This window comes from Balaenoptera borealis, assembly GCF_965194805.1.
Source record: "Balaenoptera borealis genome assembly, chromosome: 5".
Taxonomy (NCBI): domain Eukaryota; kingdom Metazoa; phylum Chordata; class Mammalia; order Artiodactyla; family Balaenopteridae; genus Balaenoptera; species Balaenoptera borealis.
The window spans coordinates 68,402,281-68,423,291 of record NC_138862.1 but is presented as its reverse complement, the minus strand read 5'-3'; the positions used below and the strand labels follow the sequence as shown (position 1 = coordinate 68,423,291).

The 21,011-nt window shown below is 39.9% G+C and overlaps 1 protein-coding gene across 6 annotated transcripts in view; it reads left to right on the top strand.

The window, feature by feature from the left end:
* Window positions 1-20,832, top strand: part of HSPBAP1 (HSPB1 associated protein 1) — a 58,301-nt gene extending 37,469 nt beyond the window's left edge. For 4 of the 6 annotated variants that reach the window (XM_082394935.1, XM_082394936.1, XM_082394932.1 and 1 more), the window contains 5 exons: window positions 1,344-1,480; window positions 5,324-5,495; window positions 8,461-8,544; window positions 17,730-17,840; window positions 17,968-20,832. In XM_082394935.1, the coding sequence (XP_082251061.1) occupies window positions 1,344-1,480; window positions 5,324-5,495; window positions 8,461-8,544; window positions 17,730-17,840; window positions 17,968-18,507 (1,044 nt within the window). In that variant the 3' untranslated portion in view covers window positions 18,508-20,832. The remainder of the gene's footprint in view (window positions 1-1,343; window positions 1,481-5,323; window positions 5,496-8,460; window positions 8,545-17,729; window positions 17,841-17,967) is intronic. The other 2 variants (XM_082394933.1, XM_082394937.1) reach the window with 2 other exon arrangements.
* Window positions 20,833-21,011: the final 179 nt, after the last annotated feature.

Genomic DNA, 21,011 nt, shown 5'->3' with positions numbered 1-21,011 from the left:
CCCTTTTTATAACAGATATTAGTTATATGCACATATTCTATTTTTATCACTCAAAACAAAAATGAAAAAGCTTTTTCTAGTCTTCCTTAAAGCCATCCATTAAAAATGTCTCTCCAAAATCCTCTTTCTCTTTGAGTAGTGTTAATGTTTTGCCTCTAAAAAGAGAAAAGTTTGAAGATACTGATAAAGTAGTGTCAGCATTTAGGACCATGTTCTGCACATAGAAGTGTTTTTTGTTTTGTTTTTTAAAATTCAAAAGGAAAAATTCATGATTCAAAAAAATAAAATAAAAAAGAAAGCAAAACTTTCCTGCCTGGTTCACTACTGTGTTCTTTTTCTTTTTCAGCTTATACATATCTTAAATTCCATGGATTTGAGTTTATGTCAAACTACGTTCGTAGTTTTCTAACTTTTATTTAAAGGCAGGAACACCCTCTCTTCCAACCTAAATAAAATCAAGCAGAGCAGTTTGTTGAAAGAAAGAGCCTTTGCTGCTACCCCCAGTGCCCTCAGGGGGTACCAGGGAGCCTGGTTTGAGAACTACTGGACCAGATGGTATTTATGGGTCAGTGGTTGACTTGGGCAGGATCTGTCCACAGAACTAGACATAAGGAGTGCCAAGTTGAAAGCACTGTGCTGTCTCTTTTTCAGGTTCTTTATACTTAAAGAGTTAATGACCTTGAGGAGCACAGCAAAAGTATTTCAAAAGATATGCTGTGTCTCTACCTGGAGACTCTAGTTTAGTAGGTATGAACTACTATAGATGCTCCAGCATCTCTAATTTTAAATAACTCCACTAACCTAGGAGAAGGCTTCTTTCATGTGGTCCTTGAAAGTGCAAAAACTTAGTACATTACTTATGCCTCAAAATATGTGCACTGCTTAGAGGGACTGTGCCTTTTTGGATTCCTGAGTTGAGCTTCAGAGATTTAAAACAATACTTCTATTTCCATTGCAGTCACTGTTCCTGCTGCCTGAGCCACTTCCCCCATATATCTGCATAACTGTGTCTAGTGTTTATTGTCGGTCTCCAACCTCTGGGTGGGCGTTTTTGTCTATTTTGTGCATTGATTCATCACATGCTCTAGAAGAGTGCCAGGCATGTTATAGGCAGACAGTAAATATTTGTTGAATAACTACTATTAGTGGGGTTATTCAGATATGTTATTGGTTAAAAAGACTTCTTGAATTGCTCTGGAAACCTAACCTCTTCCATCTATAGCGATTTCTGTAAGAGAGTGTTCCAAGTGCCCAAAACCAGATGTGTAAGTGAAAATGTGTAACACTCCTATACAACAGAGTTGGTTGGTTCTTGATGGTCTGTGACTTTATTTTCAAAACAGGATGTGATATGGTCTGACTTTGGGTTTCCTGGAAGAAATGGACAGGAAAGTACGTTGTGGATCGGCTCCATGGGGGCCCATACACCCTGTCATCTGGACACCTATGGTTGCAACCTAGTATTCCAGGTACAAGGAAGGTAATGCACATGTGCATGCACATGCATGAGGGAGAGAGAAAGAGAGTGTGTGTGTGTGTGTGTGTGTGTGTGTGTGTGTGTGTGTCTTTGTGTGTTGCACAGGAAGAGGAATGAGTGTCGGGTAGGGGGCAGGACTCCCTGCTCCATCCTATCAGCCTGCCTCATGACCAGGGAAGATCTCTTAACCTCTGGTTCAGTCTCCTCCTTTGTGAAATAAGGGGAACAGTATAGATGGTGGTTTCTGTGTGTTGTGTCTCTCAGCCATGGTCAGGATTACTGTCAGAAAGCTGATCCTAGAACTCTAGGAGTACACTCCCAGTTCAGCTAGACAGTTGTCTGCTTAGCTTTATAATGTAAGCGTCTGCATTAGTAGCTGTAAAGTGTAGGGGGTGGGACTTGCTCTCTTGTTTTAGGAGAGCAGTGGGAAAAAGATGACCACTCGCGCCCGCAGGCTTCGGCAGTGCAGCATGAGATTGCCTTGTCCGTGCACGCGTGCTGGCTTTTCAGGAGCAGGAGAACGCTGTGACTACTCATGCTCACCAGCCCCAGCCAGGGGGCAGGGGTGTGTTGCAGCCTCCCACACTCACAGACTTTAGCTAGGGAGCAGGAGAATGCCAGGACTGTTTGTGCCCACCTGCCTGCGCCAGGGCTGGGGAAGTGCTCTGGTCACCGGAGCGCTCTGGCTTCAGCATTGTGGCAGGGTGGAGCCACGGTTGCTCGCCCCTGCATCTGAGCTTGCCCACCTGTGCCTGCAGGTTAGGTGGGGAGCACAACAGTGGCGTCTGCCGGTGCTTCCATCCCGGGGGAGCATTTCCCTCATTTCCCACCCCTTCGGTGGGTACTCTCAGATTCTAAATGACTTTCCTTCATGTATAGTCTCAACACTTTTCAAACTGCTGTTGTTTTGCTAGGGTTTGGGGCAAGTGAGATGTATGTGAACCCTTTACGAGGGGAGTCTCAGTTTCGTGTAGCACTTGGGGACCCTTAGACATCTGTCCTGTTGGTTTCCTAAGCCAGCTGTTAGGGGGGCTCATCTCTGTGGTATAGATCCCAGGGGCCAGGGCTCCTGACGTGGGCTGCCAGCCCCTCACTTCCCGGGAGAAGCCCTTGTCTGGTGAGGTCCCTTCCTGTTGTGTGCCACTGCGCCAGGGCTGGGGGTTTTGGCGGGAGCGTCTCTCTGCCTCTCCTGCCCATCTCGATGTAGTTAGTCCTTTTTATTCTTTATTGTGGAGCAGGTGTTCATCTAGTTCTCAGGTTCTTTTCAGAGGGAACTGGTCTATATGTACATGTGTATTTTTTTGTGTCTGTGGGAGGAGGTAAGTTCAGGGTCTTCCTCTGCTGCCATCTTGAACTGCTCCCCCCACGTGTGAAGTACTTTGAAAACTATAAAACTGTATGAGATAGTTCCTCCTGGATTCCTCAGGTCTTTATTAAGCAGCCTAGAACGTCTAGGTGCATTATTAATGCACTATGGTTGCAGCAGTGAATCAAGTGTGCCTGGTCCCTGCCCTTATGGAGTTAATAGTCTGAACCTTAAACTTGGTTAGAGAGGACATCATTTCAAGTAGCTGCTTTCCGTGTGTTCTGAGTGGAGAAATAAGCCAAAGAAATTCAGCTGGAAAAACATTACCAAAAAATACCTGGGTTCCTTCTGTGATATAAAATTAATATAGCTTTACTTTAACTTTGTCGTAGACCATATTTTCTGGCCTCATATAGCTCTGGAGTAATAAAATAACTAACTATTCAGTAAGTATTTATTGAGTATCCTGCCGTGCAGATACCACGTGTTACAGTAGCAACAGAGGTGAACAAGTAAGACACTTCTCTGCCCTAAGAGCGTGTATGTACAGTTAGGGTGCAGGGAGGCCCACGGATTGCTGTGATATATCTAGGCAGAATGAACACGCCCTTGAGGAAGGTTTCGTAGAGCCATGGAACTGAGAAGTAGAAGAGAAAATGTCCCTGTTGGAAAGATTAGGGAAGATTTCAGAGGGGAGCTGCCATTTGGGATGGGTTTCGAAGGGTGGGTGAATGTTCAAAAGACACAGGTGGGAGGAGCAAAGGGACCAGCATGAGCAGAGCCCCAGGAAAGCGTGGGGTATATAGAGGGCCCAGTGAGTTGTCCGTGTAAGTTGTGCATTAGAGACAGAGGGATTAGTAGGAAAGGCAAGGTGGAGCCTGAGGGTCTTAATGCCCAGGCAAATACTGCTTATTCTCTGTTCTTTCAGCATCAGAACCAAGAGGGTTTTGAGCCAAGGATGACATGATGATTGACTACCTTTTCTGATTAAGAACAGAAGGATGCATATATATTACATTTTAAACCTAGCAGAGCAAATTGTATGGGATGGTTATCATCGTGGCTGTTCCTTTGGGAAACACAGCTGTAGTGCAGGGGTCTGGAGATCTGTGACCTAGTACTGGGTCCACCACTCACACCAGCCCAGTGAATGACACTGAGCAAACCCTGGCTCCCTCTTCCACTTCTTTGAATGTAAGATTAGACTGATGGGGCTTCCCTGGTGGCGCAGTGGTTGAGAGTCTGCCTGCTAATGCAGGGAACACGGGTTCGCGCCCTGGTCTGGGAAGATCCCACATGCCGCAGAGCAACTAGGCCCGTGAGCCACAATTACTGAGCCTGCGCGTCTGGAGCCTGTGCTCCGCAACAAGAGAGGCCGCGATAGTGAGAGGCCCGCGCACCGCAATGAAGAGTGGCCCCCGCTTGCCACAACTGGAGAAAGCCCGAGCACAGAAACGAAGACCCAACATAGCAATCAATCAATCAATAAACAAAAAAATCTTTAAAAAAAAAAAAGAAAAAAAAGATTAGACTGATGATCTCTTAAGGGTCCTTCCAGCTCTAACATTCTAAACATCCTAAATGCCAAAAATTCTCCCAAACTAGTCATAGGTCCAGTGGGAGGGAGCAGCTTTATCATCTCTAAGGCAAAATAAGACTTTATATTTCCTAGTTTGAGAAGAGCAGTCAGCTCTTTTGAAAGGACATGTTTTGAAAGGACATGATAGCCCCTCTGTAACTGCCAGGGGTCACTAGAGGGCTTTAGGGCTTTTCTCAGAACTAGGTTCTTTTCCCTCTCTCTTTGCTTCCCCATCTGTGTATTTCTGTCTGTCTGTGTCTCTTCCTTTTTCACACTTCTCCCTCCTTTGCTTCAGATGTCCTCCCTCTGTTGGCTCAAAGTATTGGTGTGTCTAGTGTTTTATGAGTTAAGGTTTATCACTTTCATTTTTCAAAAAATTTTAAAGTGACTGAAACATTTTACAGTTTTCTTTTTGAAAATTCCTATATTATACTACCTTTTAGTTGTGTGGCATCATTCGTGCATTTCTCTTCCTTAATGGATCAACTTAACAAATGTTTAGGTTAAGGAATTTACAACCCCAATAGGGAGAAGTCTGGAAACTATTTGGTGGGTAGTTACTCTGGATGAATGGTTACTCTGTATAAGAGAAGAATACAGAGATTTCAAAGGGTAGAGATTATTCTGGGGAGCTCTAGACTCAGGGATGGAAACAGTTTATGAGGAGGCTGACTTTGATTTGAGATAAGAAAGAATGATCTTACAAAGTAGCTCCTGTCCCTGCAAATAGGCTTCTCAGGGCATCATGAGATACCCACTGGTTGCTGCCCTTCCTTTACCAGGTGTCTGCAGAGGAGATTCCAGCCCCGAGTGAGAGATGGGCCAGGTGACCCCTGAGGTGGCTCCTGTATTCCTTTATGGATTGAATGAAAATGAGTGAAAATGAGTACTTAGCTGCTGCCTTCTTACATGTTTTGTCTCAAGTTTAGAGTACTAACTTGTATCTTATTTTTTTAACTAGGAAAAGATGGCATCTCTTTCCTCCTGAAGATACTCCTTTCCTTTATCCAACTAGAATCCCTTATGAAGAATCTAGTGTGTTCAGTAAAATCAATGTTGTCAATCCTGATTTAAAACGTTTTCCTCAGTTCTGGAAGGCTCGAAGACATATGGTTACCCTGAGCCCCGGACAGGTAATGGGAGCTTTAAAACATTGGTGACCTGTCAGTGGACACCCCAGCTCTAACTTCTTTCAAGTCTTTATGCCACGTGCCTCCCTACCAATACAAATGACAATGGTTCCTTCCCTGCTGCTCTGCTATTGGAACGTAGCTTTCCCAGCTGTAGGCTTCACACACAATCCTTGCTTCACAGGTCATGGGAGGGAGATGGGAGGAGGGAACACAGCTCCTCCTGCTGGTGAAGAGGAGAATGGCCTGTGGAGGAATATCCAAAAGCTCAGTTATTTTTATTCAGGTTAAGAGAAGGTGTCAAGGCATGAGTACTTGAACATTTCTGGAACATTTATTCACAATTAATATCTGTTCAACCACGATAAAATCCAGACATACAAACACAGGTTCGAATGCATCCAGTTAGTGGGCCAACAAAGGCAGATTGAACTAAGAACGATTTAGGGATTTTTGTTTGTTTGTTTGTTTGTTTTAATTGAAGTATAGTTGATTTACAATATTGTGTTAGTTTTTGGTGTACAGCAAAATGATTCAGTTATATATATTTTTTCAGATTATTTTCCATTATAATTTATTGCAAGATATTGAATATAGTTCCCTGTGCTATACAGTAAATCCTTGTTGCATATCTATTTTATGAATAGTACTTTGTGTCTGTTAATCCCCCACTCCTAAGTTACCCCTTTCTCCATAACCAAACATGATAATCGTAAGTTTGTTTTCTATGTATGTGAGTCTGTTTCTGTTCTGTATATAGATTCATTTGTATCACTTTTTAGATTCCACATATAAGTGATACCATATAATATTTGTTGAGAATGATTTGCTTTTAAGCAAGAATGGATGTTACTTTTGTAACTGACTGTCTCTGAAACATTTCCAAAGGTTTAGTACTTAGTGCTGCTACCCAGTGGGGAATATCACCTTTACAACACTGGCATTTGCTGTCTGATATTTTATTAACATTTGCGAGGTTTTCTTAGTCTCTTAAGGAGATTTTATTCCCTTGATTATCCCTCTGACCTGCCTGTGTTCCTTCTTTTGCTCCCTTCTCACTGGCTCTTCCTGCTGCCTTTACACGCGAGTGCTCCAGCTCGAACGATTTGACTAAGTTTCCTCAACCCATCAGCACTCATTCCCCATTCACTTATCCCCCCCAGCCCTTGACAACCACTTCTCTGTTTTCTTTCTGTATAGATTTACCTATTCTGGACATTTCACATAAGTGCAGTTGTACAGTCTGTGGACTTTCGTGTCCGGCTTTTTTCACGTCGCATAATATCCTCAAGGTTCATCCAGGCTGTAGAATGTTAACAGCACTTCATTCTTTTTTATGGCTGAATATATTCCATTATGTGGATATACATTTTATTTTATCTGTTAAACAGCTGATGGATATTTGGGTTGTTTCCACTTTTTGGTTATTATGAATAATGCTGCTATAAACATTTGAGTACAAGTTTTTGTATTAGCATATGTTTTCAGTTCTCTTGGGTATATACGTAAGGGTGGAATTGCTGAGTCATATGATAACTCTGTGTTTTTTAACTTTTGGGGGAATTGCCAAACTTTTGCACAGCAGCTGCACCATTTTACATTCCCACCAGCAATTTATGAGGGTTCTAATTTCTTGACATCCTCACCAACACTTGTTATTTTCCTTTATTATTATTATATTACTACAACTATAGCCATTCTAGTGGGTGTGAAGTGGCTGCTAATTCTTTTTTTCTTCTATTTTAATAGCCAAATTCGAATGAGTATTTCTGTCTATTGTATCAGTTTTCCTTACATCATGCTGTTTCCTGAATCCACCGTAAACTGGCTCTCTTACCACTTTACTTGAAAGTATACTCTATGATAGGACATTCATGACCTCCTAATGACTAAATCCAGTGGCTGAAGTGGACGTTTTTAGTGCCCTGTTCTCTTAAAAGGAGCTCTCTTCCCATCTCCACCTTGTCCATAGCAAGTGCCACCATTTTCCTAAATCCGAAGCCCAGAAGCTTCAGATCATCTCCATCTGCTGTACTCAGCCTTCCACAGACTCTTGTAATGACTCTGGATAAATGCAGTCCTTCTTGACTCTGCCCATTGCTTTCGTTTGCTATATCTTCCTATTTAAATCTTAACACTTAATTTAATAATTGGACCATTGCAAGAATCTCCTGTCCTTCCCAGACTCTCCCACAATGTCACTGTTTTAACCATCCCCCTACTCAGAACTTCTCAGCAACTCAAAATGCCTACAGGATAAAATCCAGATTCTTTATTCTGAACTCAGGGCCCTCCACGGGCCCTAACCTGATTCCCCACTTTATTCCCCTTTACTCCTTCTGCAGTAGTAAGACAGGCCTACTTGCTGTCCCTCGACAGTCCCACCTCCCTTGCCCACTTCTCCCTCCTGGCATGTCCTCATTCTCTCTTAGTCCTGGTTCAAATCACACTTCGTCCATCCAGGTTGCCCCTAACCTCCCTAGTTCATGCCTGCTTCTCCCACCTCTGAAGGTCTCTAGCACCAGTGTCCACTCCTCTGATTTACCACTTTTCTATATATTATTTTTTCATTGGCTAGACTTTAGACTGTGAGAAGGCAAAAACTATGTCCTATGTGTTTACCTCTGCCCTTTCTCAGAACTCATACAACCATTATGTGATGGAAAGGAGGAAAAGTTACAATCTCAGAATCCTTTACTAAGATTTGGATGCAGACAGAGAAGGTCCAGGATAAAGGAGAGTAGAGACTGGAGAAGCTAGTAATATCCTTTGTAGAACATGCAAACTTGTTAATTTAAGAAAAGGAATAAAAGGATTGTGGGGTTTTTTTTCTTGTTTCCCTTTCCTATTACAATATTAGTATAAATTCATTTGAATTCATTTTTTTTCCTTAGCAACTTCATTTAAGATCTGATTCTGACATAAAATGTTCTGTTCTTGTGCTAACCATTTTTTGTTTGGTTTTCAGGTTCTGTTTGTCCCCAGACACTGGTGGCATTATGTGGAATCCATTGATCCTGTCACTGTCAGTATAAACTCATGGATTGAGCTGGTATTTTTTTTTTTCTAACAAATGTAATCTCCCTGCTTTTAAGATATACAGTACCTGTCTATAGAACTTGGTGATTAATTTTCACCAACACTCTGGTGTTACTTTGTTTTGCTGTGCCATAATTTATGTATTCTGTGCTCTGTTGATGGATAGTGAGGTTGGAAATAGGATTTTTGTGACACACCATTCTCTTTCTTTTAAGGGCACAAAATGGGCCCTGATGTTGGTGTGCCGGGTCTTCTCCCTTGACCGGTGTTGTTAGGAGAATCATGTTGGGCCTGGCTGGATCTGCCACGTGTGTCCCATGTTGCCAGTCCCATCCCACACCATCTGGGCTGGAAATACCTGCTTCTTGGTTCAGGATCCTCATTAATAATTGCAGAATTCTCAGTCCTGACTTACACATTTTCTCAGAGCAGTCTTTCAGTGCTAGGTGTTATCATTTTATTTCTCCCAAAGGCTTTTCCCCTCAAATATGCTGTGCTTAATCCTGGTTGCCTTGCTCTACTTGACAATTAGAATGGCTACTCTTATGGCTCAAGTCTGTCTCTTCCACCTGAGGTGTCATTGCATCTTTGTATGCTTTAACCAGAGGCTTTGACTGCACCTGTGCCCTCGTTAACCTGAGGCCTTGAATGCATCTCTGCTCTCCTGTACCCAAAACCTTGATTGCATCTCTCTCCTCTCTTTGGCTGCTGCATCCTCCCCTCACTCAGACTTTTCTTATCCTTAGATAATGAGAAGGGCTTTGGCACAGGGGGAGCATAAGGAATACTGTAACAGGAAGCTCTATTGTGTGGCTTAGAAAAGAGTCGTAACCCTTGGATGAGAAGTATAATGGGAGATCAATAGACTTACAGTTAGAAATTCTGCTTAACTGATTGCCTTGCTTGGTATCCCCCTTTCTGCTCCAGTGTTCAGAATGTCCCTCTGAAAAGAAGTTGGTCAATTATAGTACTTAAGTCATTTATTTTCTTTTTCTCAGAGATCACATTTTTATGTTGCCTGTAGTCCAATGTCTGAAATCCTTTAATAATATGTATTTGTCTAGTTTTCCAGTTGTTTATGGTAGGAAAGTAATTAAGTTACTGTTACTCTATCACAGCCAGAAGTGGACATCTCAGCTGAATCATTTCTGTGCCCATTATCTGAAATATGTTATTAATGTTTACATTTTTTTTAAGATAAGATTTCTTTGTCTCTAAGGGTAGTCAACATACTATTCTTTAGCGCATGGTCTTATACATATTAAATAAAAAATACTAGGTGCAGCGCAGAAGGAGAGCCACTGCAGGCCAGCTTCTCCAACTCCGAAGGCACTCCAGGGATTGGAAACCATGAAATCCAAGCATCAAAGTGAATGACTTAATTTGCTATACCTCAAACCATCTTCAAGTGTTAATTAAAATTATCCACAGAACACTGAATCAAAATTAAAATTAAACACATATATAGAGAAGCAAGAAGAGCTACAATCCTGCAGCCTGTGGAATGAAAACCACATTCACAGAAAGACAAAATGAAAAGGCAGAGGGCTATGTACCAGATGAAGGAACAAGATAAAACCCCAGAAAAACTAAATGAAGTGGAGATAGGCAACCTTCCAGAAAAAGAATTCAGAATAATGATAGTGAAGATGATCCAGTACCTTGGAAAAAGAATGGAGGCAAAGATTGAGATGACGCAAGAAATGTTTAACAAAGACCTAGAAGAATTAAAGAACAAACAAACAGAGATGAACAATACAATAACTGAAATGAAAAATACACTAGAAGGAATCAATAGCAGAATAACTGAGGCAGAAGAACAGATAAGTGACCTGGAAGACAGAATGGTGGAATTCACAGCCGGGAACAGAATAAAGAAAAAAAGAATGAAAAGAAATGAAGACAGCCTAAGAGACCTCTGGGACCACATTAAATGCAACAACATTTGCATTATAGGGGTCCCAGAAGGCGAAGAGAGAGAGAAAGGACCCAAGAAAATATTTGAAGGGATTATAGTCAAAAACTTCCCTAACATGGGAAAGGAAATAGCCACCCAAGTCCAGGAAGCACAGAGAGTCCCAGGCAGGATAAACCCAAGGAGAAACACACCGAGACACATAGTAATCAAGTTGGCAAAAATTAAAGACAAAGAAAAATTACTGAAAGCAGCAAGGGAAAATTGACAAATAACACATAAGGGAACTCCCATCAGGTGAACAGCTGATTTCTCAGCAGAAACTCTACAAGCCAGAAGGGAGTGGCATGATATATTTAAAGTGATGAAAGGAAAGAACCTACAACCATATTGTAGATTATTCTACCCAGCAAGGATCTCATTCAGATTCGACGGAGAAAGCAAAAGCTTTGCAGACAAGCAAAAGCTAAGAGAATTCAGCACCACCAAACCAGCTCTACAACAAATGCTAAAGGAACTTCTCTAAGTGGGAAACACAAGAGAAGAAAAGAACCCATAAAAACAAACCCAAAACAATTAAGAAAATGGTAACAGGAACATACATATTGATAATTACCTTAAACGTGAATGGATTAAATGCTCCAACCAAAAGACACAGGCTTGCTGAATGGATACAAAAACAAGACCCGTGTATATGCTGTCTACAAGAGACCCACTTCAGATCTAGGGACACATACAGACTGAAAGTGAGGGGATGGAGAAAGATATTCCGTTCAAATGGAAATCAAAAGAAAGCTGGAGTAGCAATACTCATATCAGATAAAATAGACTTTAAAATAAAGAATGTTACAAGAGACAGGGAAGGACACTCCATAATGATCAAGGGGTCAATCCAAGAAGAAGACGTAACAATTATAAATATATATGCACCCAACGTAGGAGCGCCTCAATACATAAGGCAAATGCTAACAGATATAAAAGAGGAAATCAACAGCAACACAATCATAGTGGAGGACTTTAACACCTCACTTACAACAATGGACAGATCATACGGACAGAAAATTAATAAGGAAACACAAGCTTTAAATGACACAATAGACCAGATAGATTTAATTGATATTTATAGGACATTCCATCCAAAAACAGCAGATTACACTTTCTTCTCAAGTGTGCATGGAACATTCTCCAGGATAGATCACATCTTGGGTCACAAATCAAGCCTCAGTAAATTTAAGAAAATTGAAATCATATCAAGCATCTTTTCTGATCACAGTGCTATGAGATTAGAAATAAATTATAGGGAAAAAAACGTAAAAAACACAAACACATGGAGGCTAAACAATACATTACTAAATAACCAAGAGATCACTGAAGAAATCAAAAAATACCTAGAGACAAATGACAATGAAAACACGGCAATCCAAAACCTATGGGATGCAGCAAAAGCAGTTCTAAGAGGGAAGTTTATAGCAATACAATCCTACCTCAAGAAACAAGAAAAATCTCAAATAAACAATCTAACCTTACACCTTAAAGAACTAGAGAAAGAACTACAAACAAAACCCAAAGTTAGTACAAGGGAAGAAATATAAAGATCAGAGCAGAAATAAATGAAATAGAAACAAAGAAAACAATAGCAAAGATCAATAAAACTAAAAGCTGGTTCTTTGAGAAGATAAACAAAATTGATAAACCTTTAGCCAGACTCATCAAGAAAAAGAGGGAGAGGACTCAAATCAATAAAATTAGGAATGAAAAAGGGGAAATTACAACGGACACCGCAGAAATACAAAGCATCCTAAGAGACTACTACAAGCAACTCTATGCCAATAATATGGACAACCTGGAAGAAATGGACAAATTCTTAGAAAGGTGTAACCTTCCAAGACTGAACCAGGAAGAAATAGAAACTATGATCAGACCAATCACAAGTAATGAAATTGAAACTGTGATTAAAAATCTTCCAACAAACAAAAGTCCAGGACCAGATGGCTTCACAGGTGAATTCTATCAAACATTTAGAGAAGCGCTAACATCCATCCTTCTCAAACTCTTCCAAAAAATTGCAGAGGAAGGAACACTCCCAAACTCATTCTATGAGGCCACCATCACCCTGATACCAAAACAAGACAAAGATACTACAAAAAAAGAAAATTACAGACCAATATCACTGATGAATATAGATGCAAAAATCCTCAACAAAATACTAGCAAACAGAATCCAACAACACATTAAAAGGATCATACACCACAATCAAGTGAGATTTATCCCAGGGATGCAAGGATTCTTCAATATTTGCAAATCAATCAATGTGATACACCATATTAACAGATTGAAGAATTAAAACCATATGATCATCTCAACAGATGCAGAAAAAGCTTTTGACAAAATTCAACACCCATTTATGATAAAAACTCTCCAGGAAGTGGGCATAGAGAGAACCTACCTCAACATAATAAAGGCCATATACGACAAACCCACAGCAAACATCATTCTCAATGGTGAAAAACTGAAAGCATTTCCTCTAAGATCAGGAACAAGACAAGGATGTCCACTCTCACCACTAGTATTCAACACAGTTTTGGAAGTCCTAGCCATGGCAATCAGAGAAGAAAAAGAAATAACAGGAATACAAATTGGAAAAGAAGAAGTCAAACTGTCACAGTTTGCAGATGACATGATACTATACATAGAGAATCCTAAAGATGCCACCAGAAAACTACTAGAGCTAATCAATGAACTTGGTAAAGTCGCAGGATACAAAATTAATGCACAGAAATCTCTTGCATTCCTATACACTAACAATGCAAGATCAGAAAGAGAAATTAAGGAAACAATCCCATTCACCATTGCAACAAAAAGAATAAAATACCTAGGAATAAACCTACCTAAGGAGGTAAAAGACCTATACTCAGAAAACTATAAGACACTGATGAAAGAAATCAAAGATGACACAGACAGATGGAGAGATACACCATGTTCTTGGATTGGAAGAATCAATATCGTGAAAATGACTATACTACCCAAAGCAATCTACAGATTCAATGCAATCCCTATCAAATTACCAATGGCATTTTTTACAGAACTAGAACAACAAATCTTAAAATTTGTGTGGAGACACAAAAGACCCCGAATAGCCAAAACAGTCTTGAGGGAAAAAAGCAGAGCTGGAGGAATCAGACTCCCTGACTTCAGACTATACTACAAATCTACAGTAATCAAGACAATATGGTACTGGCCTGAAAACAGAAATATAGATCAATGGAACAAGATAGAAAGCCCAGAGATAAACCCACATATCTATGGTCAACTAATCTATGACAAAGGAGGCAAGGATATACAATGGAGAAAAGACAGTCTCTTCAATAAGTAGTGCTGGGAAAACTGGACAGCTACATGTAAAAGAATGAAATTAGAATACTCCCTGACACCATACACAGAAATAAACTCCAAATGGATTAAAGACCTAATTTAAGACCAGACACTATGGAACTCTTAGAGGAAAACAGAGGCAGAACACTCTTTGACATAAATCACAGCAAGATCTTTTTTGATCCACCTCCTAGAGTAATGGAAATAAAAACAAAAATAAACAAAGGGAACTAATGAAACTTAAAAGCTTTGCACAGCAAAGGAAACTATAAACAAGACAAAAAGACAACCCTCAGAATGGGAGAAAATAGTTGCAAACGAATCAATGGACAAAGGATTAATCTCCAAAATATATAACAGCTCATGCAGCTCAATAGTGAAAAAACAAACAACCTAATCCAAAAATGGGCAGAAGACATAAATAGACTTTTCTCCAAAGAAGACATACAGATGGCCAAGAAGCACATGAAAAGATGCTCAACATCACTAATTATTAGAGAAATGCAAATCAAAACTACAATGAGGTATCACTTCACACTGGTTAGAATGGGCTTCATCAGGATATCTACAAACAACAAATGCTGGAGAGGGTGTGGAGAAAAGGGAACCCTCTTGCACTGTTTGTGGGAATGTAAATTGATACAGCCACTATGGAGAACAGTATGGAGGTTCCTTAAAAAACTAAAAATAGAACTACCATATGACCCAGCAATCCCACTACAGGGCATATACCCAGAGAAAAACATAATTCAAAAAGACACATGCACCCCAATGTTCATTGCAGCACTATTTACAATAGCCAGATCATGGAATCAACCTAAATGCCCATCAACTGACAAATGGATAAAGAAGATGTGGTACATATATACAATAGAATATTACTCAGCCATAAAACAGAATGAAATTGGGTCACTTGTAGAGACGTGGATGGACCTAGAGACTGTCATACAGAGTGAAGTAAGTCAGAAAGAGAAAAACAAATATTGTATATTAATGCATATATGTGAAATCTAGAAACATGGTACAGCTGAACCGGTTTGCAAGGCAGAAATAGAGACACAGATATAGAGAACAAACATATGGACACCAAGAGGGGAAAGCAGGTGGGTGGGGAGTGGGGGGATGAATTGGGAGATTGGGATTGACATATATACACTAATATGTTTAAAATAGATAACTAATAAGAAACTGCTGTATAAAATAAGCTTTTAAAAATACTATACATGAAAAAAAAGAAAGAAAGAAATTCTGCTTGCAGCACGCTGTATTGGAATCAGAGCAAATATCAAGGTAGAGTGCATGGAGTTCACTTCCACTCCCAGTGCCAAAGTCACGTCTACAATAGCTTTACAGATGCTTTGCCTCCCAAGATAGCTCATTCCATTGTGGAGCTGTCATCTGCCTGCTTGTAACCATACCCATTACTTCTAAAACTATACAGAATTTTTTTTTCTGTTTTAACTATTTGAAGGGGACACTTTTTATGGCTGGCGTCTTTCATTCAGCATAATGTTTTCAAGAATCATCCATGTAGTAGCATGTATCAGTACTTCATTCCTTTTTTTTATGGCTAAAAAAATTTTTTATTGTACAGATATACCACATTTTGTTTATCCAGTAATCAATTGATGGACGTCTGGGTTGTGTCTGCTTTTGGTTATTATGAATAATGCTACTGTTAACATTCGTGTACAAGTTTTTGTGTGGATGTATGCTTTCATTTCTCTTGGTATGTACCTAGGAGTGTAGTTGCTGGGTCATATGGTACATCAGCCAAGGCAGGCCAACAGGCTGGAAATTCAGACAAGAGTTAAAATTGCAGTCTGGAGTCCAAAATCTGTAGAACAGGTTGGCAGGCTGGAAGCTCACTCAGGATTTCTGTTGCAATCTTGAGGCAGAATCTCTTCTCCAGAAAACCTTAAATTTTACTCCTATGGCCTTCAACTGATTGCATGAGGTCCACCCACATTATTGAGGATAATCTCCTCTTACCTAAAGTCAGCTGATTATAAATGTTAATCGCATCTATGAAATATTTTGACAGTGACAAACTTCACAGTGACAAACACTAGACTAGTGTTTGACTAGACAGTTGGTCACCATAGCCTAGCCAAGTTAACTTATAAAATTAACCGTCTGGTAACTCTACATTTAACCTTTGGGGAATTGCCAGGCTGTTTTCCAAAGCAGCTGTACTATTTACATTCCCACCAGCAATTTGTGAAGATTCTGATTTCTCCATATCCTCACCAACACTTGTCGTTATCTGGCTTATTATAGCCTTCCTAGTGTGAAGTGTATCTCATCTTGGGGATTTGCTTTCTTTTTTTTAATTTAATATTATGTTTCTAAGATTCATCTGTGTTGTCACACGTAGCTGGTCATTCATTTTCACCATGATATAATATCCTCTTGTGTTAATGTACTACAATTTGATTCATTTTTCTGTTGATGGATATTAGGGTTGTTTCCAATTTCTTTTGCTTTTATAAATAGAATATTCTTGTACACATGTGCAAGAGTTTCTCTAGAGAATATGTATATATGTATATATCTAGGAGTGGAGTTGCTGGTCTGTAGGGTACACAGTACTCGAGTTTATAAAATAACGCCTGTATGTTTTCCCACCGTCAGCAAGATTTCTGTCAAGCACATTTCTCCACCATCTGGAATTATCAGACCCTCTTTTGCCAGTTTCATGGGCTTCTTGATTTGCATTTCCCTGATTATGAATGAAGCTAAGCCTATTTTCTTGTGTTTTTAACCTTATAATTGTTCTTTTTTTGACATGTTTGTCTTCATGCCTTTTGCCCATTTAAAAAAAATTAGGTCATTTGTCTTATTGATGTGTGCAGATTCTTTATACATTCTGCATATTCATCTCCTATCACTTATATACGTTACAGACATCTGGCTTGTTTTTTCCTTTATGGTATCTTTTGATGAACAAAATTATTGATTTTAATGTAATTTATGACTAGGAATTCCCTGGCAGTCCAGTGGTTAGGACTCTTTGCTTTCATTGCTGAGGGCCTGGGTTCAGTCCCTGGTTGGGGAGCTAATATCCCACAAGCCACACAGCGTGGCCAAGATAAAAAAAAAAGATTGCCAAAAAAAGAAAATTTTACATATATATACACACACATATATATAATGTAATTTATCATTAATGCCATAGTTTATACTTATTGTCTCTTTAAAAAAACTTATTTAGATATTTGGTCATCTCATTCTTGTGGCCAAGAATGTTTATTATAATTATTTCCCGTTCCTCAAGAAATTAGCTTATCAAAATGATCCTCTATAGCAGGGGTCCCCAACCCCTGGGCTGCGGACCGATACTGGTCCACGCCCTGTTAGGAACCGGGCCGCACAGCAGAAGGTGAGCAGCGGACAAGTGAGCAAAACTTCATCTGCTGCTCCCCATCGCTCCCCATCGCTCACATTACCGCCTGAACCATTGCTCATGTTACTGCCTGAACCAATCCACCCCCCACATCCCATGGAAAAACTGTCTTCCATGAAACCAGTCCTGGTGCCAAAAAGGTTGGGGACCACTGCTCTACAGGGATTATTCCTTTGTATGTAATACTTTTTTTTTTTTAACTTTAAACATGTCAGAGAATGGAAAATATTGGGGAAAAAATTGCAAGGTGGTTCATACTTAAGGTCTATGTCTTATAGACAGGATACACACTTATATTTGGTTGGTGAAATATTCTAAAACTCTTCTAGATGGCAGAGGAGAGTGAATACATAAAAATTGTGGTCTGCCAACAACATATTCCTTCAGTAACAAAACTTATGTTAATGAGAGAACAGAACACACAATTAAGAGACTCTACTCTGTTTTAAGCAATGAGACACAGAGACAAATGAAAAAATGTGTCTTTTTTTTAACCTTGATTTAGGAAAAGGACCACCAAGCCCGGGTAGAAGAGGCAATCACCCGCATGCTTGTGTGTGCCCTGAAAACTGCAGAGAATCCACATGATACCAGAGCTTGGTTAAACCCAACTGAGGTAGGTCCCTTCTGGTTTTCATCATGGCAGTTAGTATCCTGTGATAAACCAATCCCAGCTGGAAAATTTGTTTTCCAATTTATGTAAGTGCATATAACCATTTTAAAGAGTTTTTCTTTTTCCTTAGGTTGAGGAAACATCCCATGAAGTCAATTGTCGCTACTTAAATGGAGCCGTTTCTGCTTTTTTTGATCATTATGGAACATCTAAGGTAGTAGAAACCGAAGCGCTGAGCACAAACGGAGAGTACGTGATAAAGGAAGAATTAAATGTGCACAACCACGTGGAGGTAGAACAAACTAGTAGCCACAGCTTAACCTTGGGAACAGTAAAGCAGGAGGCAGCAAGTCCCTTTGGTCCTGATCTGGTTCCTGTGATACCAGGTTCCCAAGAACCACCCTCAGAAAGAGGAGGCATGTTTGAAAGTGATGGTGAAGACTTTGTTGGCAATAATGGAAAACGCTTTGGAAAATTGCATTATACCAAGAGACAACGAATGATGAGTGAAAGTGAGAATGCAGTAGTGGAACAAATTGCTTCAAATAGTACTGTGGCCCCTTCCCAGACATTCATTTCTACAGATGACTTGCTGGATTGCTTGGTGAATCCACAGGTAACCAGGATAGTGGCACAACTTTTGATTCAAGGAAGAAGTTTGCGACTCTAATAGAAAATGACTTTTTCAATAATATTTTAAGAATATTTTAAAAATAATATAGTTTTAAAATAAAAGATGAAATGGCAAAAGGTCAATTTGCATATGCTTATAAATGTCCTGTTCTCACCTAATTAACATTTTAGTCTCTTGCCACCTTCTTGCATACACATTGCTCTTTGGACAACCTGGCTCTTTGTTATTGGTAGGCCTCTTTCTTCAGTGCCTTTGCCTTTCCTTACCTATCTCATCAGCCTATCTCAAATGTAAGCCCCTAGTGTTCTCACCAAGAAATAGTCTCTCCATCATCAGGGGTCACGTGCTGCTTGTTTTTGTAAATAAGGTTGTATTAGAACACAGCCATGCCATTCATTTACATATTTTCTGTGGTGGCTTTAGGGTTACGGTGGCAGAGTTGAGTAGTGACAGAGGCAGTATGGCTCGCAAAGCTGAAAATATTTTAAAAGTTTGCTAACTCCTGATCTAATGCATCCATTGGGTGAATTCTAGCTTTTTGGGGGGGAGGGGTGCAGTTGTTAATTTCAGTAGCTATCATGGACTCTTTGTCATAAGATGGTGTGGGAAGATTTATGATTGTTTTAAGTTCTTGACTTCTTAATTCAAATGCAGGTTGAAGTCTAGCCTTGATCTGAAGTGATCACATTTCTCGCATCTGTGGAATTCTCACTGGGTAACCCCTGTAATCCAGAGCAGAATACCAATCAGGAGAAAAGTAGGTGGGGGCCCAATAAGAGGCCTCCTTGTGGAAGGAACTGGGACATCTAGGAACACCAGCCCTGGAATAAAAAGGACCAAATGCTGCTGACTTCTGAAACTAACTAAAAGCTTGGCTTAGTGAACTTGATCCCACTCTCATTACATTTGCAATATGTGGGGATAATTATTAACATTACCATCTAAGTAAGAATTTAAAAATTATAAAAACATATTGAACTCAGTAACCAAAACAGAAAAGACAAAGTCACCTTTTAAGAAGAATTGACTACTGGCCCCATCCTTCTCAGGTCAAACTGACGGTATCAGTAAATCCCAAGAGAGTACGTACTTTCTGGGAGAAAGGAGGAAGGGAGGTGAACATGCCCAGGAAAAGAAGGGTCTGAAAAAAGACCCTTCTGTAGCACTTACCACCATCTGACCACTATATATTTGCCTATTTATTTGATTACTGTCTATCTCCCCCAACGAGAATGTCACTGCATGAGGGTTTGGACTTTGATTATTGTATATTTGCAGAGTCTTGATCAGTGCCCAGCACATGGTAGGTGCTCCTTAAATATTTGAGTGGATTTTTTAAAAAGGAGACCTTGTTGGGCGATACTCCTTCAGAAACACTGGGGCAGAGGATGTTGTGGCTAAGGGTGAGATGTCTGTTACCTGTAGTAGGTATATCCCTATCGCAGAAATAGACATTTGTCTTCAGCTATATATTTTTTTTACACCTGCCCTCACTGAGAGCTCCCTCATACCCTCCTTCACACAGAATTCCCTCACCCCCTCCCTCCCCCAGGGTTCCCTCACACCCTCCCTCCCAGATATTTTATTATATTTGCTACTACTTGGACCAGTGTTTTTCAAGTTGTAGATTGTGACCCATTAGCAAGTCATAAGATCAATTTAGTGGGTGAGACCAGCATTTTTTTTTTTAGTGGAGCAGAATATGTAATTTCAGTGAATTCAATAGTAAATATAAGTATTATTTTGTGAAACTGTCCAGGAAAAATTTTTTTCAGCGTAAATATACCTCATAAAACTTTTCAGTTATATCTGTGTGTGTACTGGGCCTGATATAAAATGTATTTCTTAGTGTATGTTGGGGTCAGAAAGGTTTGAAAGCTGTTCTGAAGGCAAAGTATTGATTTCAGTTAGAGGTAATAGTTTCTGGCATGCAGAGACCTGGGTAGAGAGTTAAGACATTGATATGAATGCATTCGAAATGTAAATGGGTGTTGGGAGATAATTTCCTCATTTTATAGAGATAGAGATTATGACACAGCAAGAGATCCTGGCTGTCTGCAACCGGGGAGTGTGGGAAGGAGAAAAGACAGTCAAAGGGGGAGATGATAAGCCACCAAGTAGGGTCCCATTTCATCCTGCATTTCTCAGATGAGCAGGCCCGAATGAGTGAACTCAATTATTAAATAAATATTAATACTTTGACCCTCCAGAGGTTAGAGGGATTGAAGTGTTACACCTAAAGTTACAGTATCCACATATAAGCAGGGTGATCTATCCGGTAGGCAAAGTAGCTAGGGCCCCTGAGCTTTTAGGGTCTACAGAAATGTTTTAGTTTCTTTAAAAATAAAAAAAAGAATATAATCTAGTTTCGATTACATTCATATTTATACCAATGCAGTAGCGAAGTATCATGTTTAATACTTTTCATGGAGTAAGGGGCCTACAAAGGCAAAATTGCCTGGGGCCCATGAAAGTCCTAAGCAGCTCTGGGTATCAGGGATATCAGAATCATTTGAGGGGCTTGCTGAAGATGCAGATGT